The sequence below is a fragment of the Myripristis murdjan genome, chromosome 17 (genome assembly GCF_902150065.1).
Source record: "Myripristis murdjan chromosome 17, fMyrMur1.1, whole genome shotgun sequence".
Lineage (NCBI taxonomy): Eukaryota > Metazoa > Chordata > Actinopteri > Holocentriformes > Holocentridae > Myripristis > Myripristis murdjan.
The window spans coordinates 12727701-12733700 of record NC_043996.1 but is presented as its reverse complement, the minus strand read 5'-3'; the positions used below and the strand labels follow the sequence as shown (position 1 = coordinate 12733700).

The 6000-nt window shown below is 41.3% G+C and overlaps 1 protein-coding gene across 1 annotated transcript in view; it reads left to right on the top strand.

Annotated features, from left to right (window-relative positions):
* The first annotated feature begins 325 nt into the window (after positions 1-325).
* The window catches only part of LOC115375118 (cAMP-specific 3',5'-cyclic phosphodiesterase 4B-like), a 41630-nt gene continuing 35955 nt past the window's right edge, over positions 326-6000 (top strand). Inside the window, exon 1 of the mRNA XM_030074445.1 lies at positions 326-367. Coding sequence (XP_029930305.1) covers positions 326-367 — 42 coding nt within the window. The remainder of the gene's footprint in view (positions 368-6000) is intronic.

The following is a 6000-nucleotide window of genomic DNA, read 5'->3' as shown; positions in this document are numbered from 1 at the left end:
AACCTGCACAACCCCCTTAAAAACACCATCAAAAATGATAAAAAGAAGTGTGCTTACATGCCTCAAAATCCATTCTAACAAAAAATGACCTTATACCTTATGCCTTGCAGGAATATTTGAGAAAATTTGTAGGCAACACTATTCAGTAAAACAAATTTTGTATATTATAATCTTAACACTCTGCTCCTGTTCCAAACCCCCCCTCCCCTACCCGTCCCTTTTGTGCAGGCAGGCTGGTGAGGAGAAGCAGAAGAAGAGAGCTGCGTGTATGAAGAGAGGCGCCGCGAAAGAGAAGGAGACTGACTCTGGCTGAACATCACTCAGGATGAAGAAAAGCAGGAGTGCGCTGGGGGTTTCACCAGACGATGTAAGTATTGATTTTTCCCTCCATCCATCCATCCATCCATCCATGCATCCATCCATCGTTACACTGCCACTCATGGGGATTTGAGTGATTTCCAAGCTCCCTTTTTTACCCCCCACTATTCTTTGTCTGTCCTCTAAAGTTTATTCTCTAATTATCAGAATTATATTTTTCTCTGTAATATTCCGCTTCCCTCTGTTTCCTCCACCTCAACAGAAATACAGTGAGGTGTAGTGGGAATACATTGAGGCAGCGAGGTGTTGTGTGTGCGTTGTTCGGTGACTCATAAACAGATGACTGTACTGTACACAACAGACGGCTATCCGGCAGGACAGACTGCAGAGAGGGAGGTCTGTGTGTGCGCGTGTGTGTGTGTGTGTGTGTGTGTGTGTGTGTGTGTGTGTGTGTGTGTGTGTGTGTGTGTTTGTGCATGTGTGAGTGACGAGGGAGGCGGAGAGGGGGTGAATGAGAGTGTGTTACAGAGAGAATGTGAGAGTAGGTGTTGGAGTGGGGTCATTTGAGGGGAGAGGGAGAGAGAAAGATGGGGACTTCAGCGAGGGAAGAGGATGAGAGGTGTTAAAAGGCAGTTAGCAGGGTGAGATGATTAGAGAGTAGAGAGAAGAAAAACATGAATAAGAGGAGGAAGGAAGAGATCTGACAGAGAGGCCCATCTGTTTCTCCCGCAAGCCACCGGTGTTTATGACTGGACAGGCAGGCCAGATCATTTATACCGTGACATTATCCAGCAGGACCTCATCGGCCGAGCTCCATCCTGGCCGACTAAGCTGTCCTGCTGCTACTGGCCTCTACTTGCACTTGTTTTCCCCTCTGTTGATCTCTACATCATCAGACTTCTTAACTGTCTAGCTACCCCAGTGCACATATAAGAACATTTGTGGTAATGCCAACCATAAGTATGCTCATAAAACACAAACATACACATACACGGACACCAAAAATTCCAAATTGTGTCCTCTGAAGAAACACTGTTTTGTGAGCAATGGGCCACAGATTGCTAATTATGTTAGTAATAGTCAGAAGTGATTTTTACTTTCATGCCAGCAGTGCTTCTGTTGAGAGGGAACACATTTTTCAAAAGGTGGGCATGTCGTTTTGGTATGAAAACCCTCAATTGCATTGCACTTGCATGGCTAATTCCACCCAAATGGCATTACAAAAGATTTTGCCCAACAACTCCCATTGATGTGCTGTACTGTATATATCCCAAAGCTGCAGTGGACCACAAGGCACTGAGTAGCACCACATCTTAATAGTGCATATTTGTAATTTCTGCTATTTGTTGATTCGTGTATCTTGGTTCTAGTAGTTCATTTCCAAACAAATCTCCTTTTTCTCCATTTCACATAAATGATGACTCTGTATCCATGTTTCTTGTGGTGCTGTAAAGTCAGATGCCTTGCAACACCACTGTCCAATTATACCATTGAGTTTTTATGGCCCCTTAAAGGAGCAATAAACGATTTTCCTAAAAAATGGCGTTTTCCTTCCAAGTATTTCTAGTTTTTGTTTGAAAATAACCAAGATGATACTGTTCCCAGAATTTATTGGCATAGGCACTTGATCTGGAAGATGGGAAGGCAATGTGGATTATGGAATTGAATATTGAAGATATGGAAGACCCCCTACAACAAAACATTCCTTGCTGTGTCATAGGGGTGGATATGGATGGTTTCCCCCTTCTCATAACTATAACACACTTAAATGAGATTTTGTCAAAAGATGTATTGTTGCGTACACTTGATTGAGTAGGACAGCCACTTAACAATATGCATAAGGTAGCAAGATGTCAACGTAGTACATTTCAACAAAATGTTCCCGCTTAACATATAACAACTGGCCAGTTTATACAGGCTCGCTGAGGTCTGCAGCTTATCATTGAAATGCAGTGCCACCATAATAGTGGTGAAAGTAAGAACACTATCTAGGCTAAGATACCTTATTCTAAACCTACAAAACAATTTGAATCATCATCTGATGCTGGCGTACATCATTTAAAACATATTTGAGAATACAAATACTCATTTTTTATGAATTGTGATGTGTTTTTGGGCTCTAAAATTCCCAGAATAACTTTAATCATTTTGAAAAAAACACAGCTGTCCTCTTTCTGTTTACAGTCGGATTCAATAATGCGGGTGCTAAATCATACAATGTTCCTCAGGCTTCACTCCCAATGCTGTCTCATTTGTTTCAAGCTGTTTAAAAGAGGCTTTTTGGAAGCCTCAGAGAACATTGGACTTGTTTAGGTCTTGCTGCCAAAAGATCCCTTTCATCTTCATCTTGAAAACACCCACTCCACCTCTGTTTGACATTGGAGGTACAGTACAGCGCCTCCGTTTTAGGCTGATTGCGCCGTACCTTTCATCACAGTTCCTGTCCTTTTAAGTGCATGTGGTGTTCGGGCAAAGCTCAGTATGAATAATCAAGGTGTCTAAATTTACTGTTGTTTTGGATCCCCCAGTTATCAGTGTCCTTGCTCTGCTCTTGGCCTATGCACATGCATACTGGGCATATATAAGCAGTGTTTCCGTTTCCAAATGATACTGACGCCATAGAGAAGCAATCAATAAAGAACTCGAATTACATGTCCAGGTCTTTGGGACACAATCAATACACAGTTAATAGATAACATGGCAATGAAAAAGCCGTGACATGTAGACGGAATGCAATTTAGATCTCTGTTTATGGCCCAGCGTGTTTGACTTGAGTGGTTGTATAAAAGGAAACAGCCCGGATGGATCAAAGTAGGGAGAGTTGTGTTTTGCCAGATTCAATTGCCACCCTTTTCCCAGGACAGGGGGAATATGTCTCTGAGACAGGCAGAATAAATCAGATAAATTACATTTCCTAGAAGGAAAATAGGAGTCAGCAGAACTCTGTTTACTGACAATCAGGGGGAAAGGCAGACTCGGGTTTCTGTCTCTGATTTCTGTCTCCTCTTGTCATCCTGTCATCCTCTTATTCAAAAACAATTTCTTTTCCAGTCCCATCTTGTTGGACTTGGTGTTTACTCCCTCATTGTCATTCCTCTTTACTGTATCTCTTCACTTTCTGTTTTATTCCATCCTCAATTGCCCTGTTTCGTGCCATTACTGTCAGTCACTTTCACTTCAGAGAGGAGCTGGGAAACCTCTTGAACCCCTCCGGTCCCATCAGTGGGTTCGTCATTACAAATGCACACTGCACGGTTGAGCTCTGTTCAAACCCACAGAACTGCATTTTAATTTCTAGGGGAGATCCCATGGTTTCCAAAGACACCAAATATGTCCTGCTGAATTACGGAAATGCGGAAATGTGGATAAAGTGATGCACAGGACATCTAGATATTTTCTGTTTGATCTAATGCTGCAGCCATAAAACACAGCGGTCTTGGGTTGGAATATTTTACTCAGTAGAAGCATGATGTAGCTTCAGTGAAGCACTGTAATGAGAATGTGCTGTTGTCATACAATATTAAAGCTTTTTTTTCTTACTTTGAAACTACTTAAGGGTAGATTTAAGCGTAAATCAGAGTTCAAGAAAGCTCTCTAACTCACCCAATTGCTATCCTTTCTCCTCATTCACTTTTAGAGGGCATTTTGTTTTTGTGGAATTTTATACCAATTTTTTTTTCTAGTTCTTGAAGCCCTTAATTTGTTTTGGTTGCAACTTGTTCCAGGTTATGCACGAGTCCAGGCAGCACCAAGGGCTGTATTCACAAAGCAAAGTTGCTTCTAGTTGTGAAATTCTAAGAAAATTTTTTACATTTTTTAAAGAATTTCCCCTAAAAAATAAGAGTAAATCACAGGAAAGATAGAGTTATTCACAAAGACTTTTAGCCCTTAAGAGAGCTCCTAAGGTGAAGGAGTAGGGAGGAGGACTTTTAGGAGGCTTGGGAGTTTCTTAAGCTGAGGAGAAAATTGCGGAAAGACACAGAAACAGGAGAAATGTTTTCTGCTACACTTTCTTTAATTTTGCTAGGCTTACATGTGAAAGCACATTGTTACAAAGACACGAATAGATCATTTGTATTTGTCATTTAGTTTATTTTTTACAAGTACAAGTTTTTAGGTTCTTCTATTTGCTTCCATTCCTCCTGGGTTATGGGAGATTTACATGCCAAATGACATCATCACTTATTTACATTTACATTTACATACAGCGATCATAGAAACCATTCACAACTGAACCGTTTTCTTTTACCTGTTAACTGATACATTGGTATGGCTGATATTGTCAGCCTGACATTAGCTTATCACACATACAGTAAATGGAAAATTTTTGGACTACCTACACATTACACCTACAGGAGCTTTTCTGACATCCCACTCTAAATCCCTAGGCTGTAATATGGAGTGGGTCCCCCTTTGCAGCTAGAGCAGCTTCCATTCTTCGGGGAAGGCTTTCTATAAGATTTTGGAGTGTGTCTGTGAGAATTTTTGCCCATCTATCTAGAAGAGCATTTGCGAGGTCAGACTCTGATGTTGGACGAGAGGGCCCGGCCCACAATCTCCATTGTAGTTCACCCCAAAGGTGTTAGATAGGGTTGAGGTTGAGGCTCTGTGCGGGCCAGTCAAGTTCTTCCACACCAAACTCATCCAGCCATGCCTTTGTGGAGCTTGCTTTGTGCACTGTGGCTCAGTCATGCTGGAACAGAAAAGGGCCTTCCACAAACTGTTCCCACAAAGTTGGAAGCAGAGAAATGAGGCCGAGGCCAACTCCAGAAAAACAAGCCCATAGCATGATCTCTCCTCCACCAAACTTTACAGTTGGCGTAGTGCAGTCAGATGCAGTTGGTGATTTTTACGCACTATGAGCCCCAGCGCTTGGCGACCCCGCTCTGTAACTTTACGTGGTCTGCCGCTTGGGGGCTGAGTTGCTGTGGATCCTAAACACTTCAACTTTGCAATAATACCACTGCAGTTGATTGAGGAATGTCTAGGAGGGAAGAAATTTCACAAACTGAGTTCTTGCAATGGTGGCATCCTATTACATTACTATTGCAGCACCATGCTGGAATTCAGTGAGCTCTTTAGAACGACTTATTCTTACACAAATGTTTGTAAAGGCAGACTGCATGGCTGGCTGCTTGATTTTATGTGGCAATAGGACTGAATGAAACACCTGAATTCAGTGATTAAGAGGTGTGTCCCGATACTTTTGTCCATATAGGGTATATGGGGATTGCCATATGTGTTGAGTGTGTATGTATCCAATATGCACAGATATGAAAGCTTTTTTTTTTTTTTTTTTTTGAGTAATTTAGAAATGAATATTTAATCCTTTCTCTTAACTCATTTTTTTTAAAGATAGATTCCCAGTGAAGTTTATTTGCCAGTGCATTTGGACAATAATTTGTATTGTTAAACTGTTCAATATCCTGTCTCCATTAGATATCTTTGTCACAAGTGTTTGCTGGCCATACTTGAGAGATCATTGCAAAAAAAAAAAAAAAAATGTGTGTTTATGTGTGTTTTCTTATGTGTGAATTGGAATTTTTTGTACTCCCTAATATCAGCATGAGCATTGGCTCCACAAATCCAATATTGGATGGGCTCTAGTCTGCATAAAATCGATCAAGTCCGAAAACCACTGGCATGGATGCAGTTAATCATAGTATGAGTAAGTGACTGTGC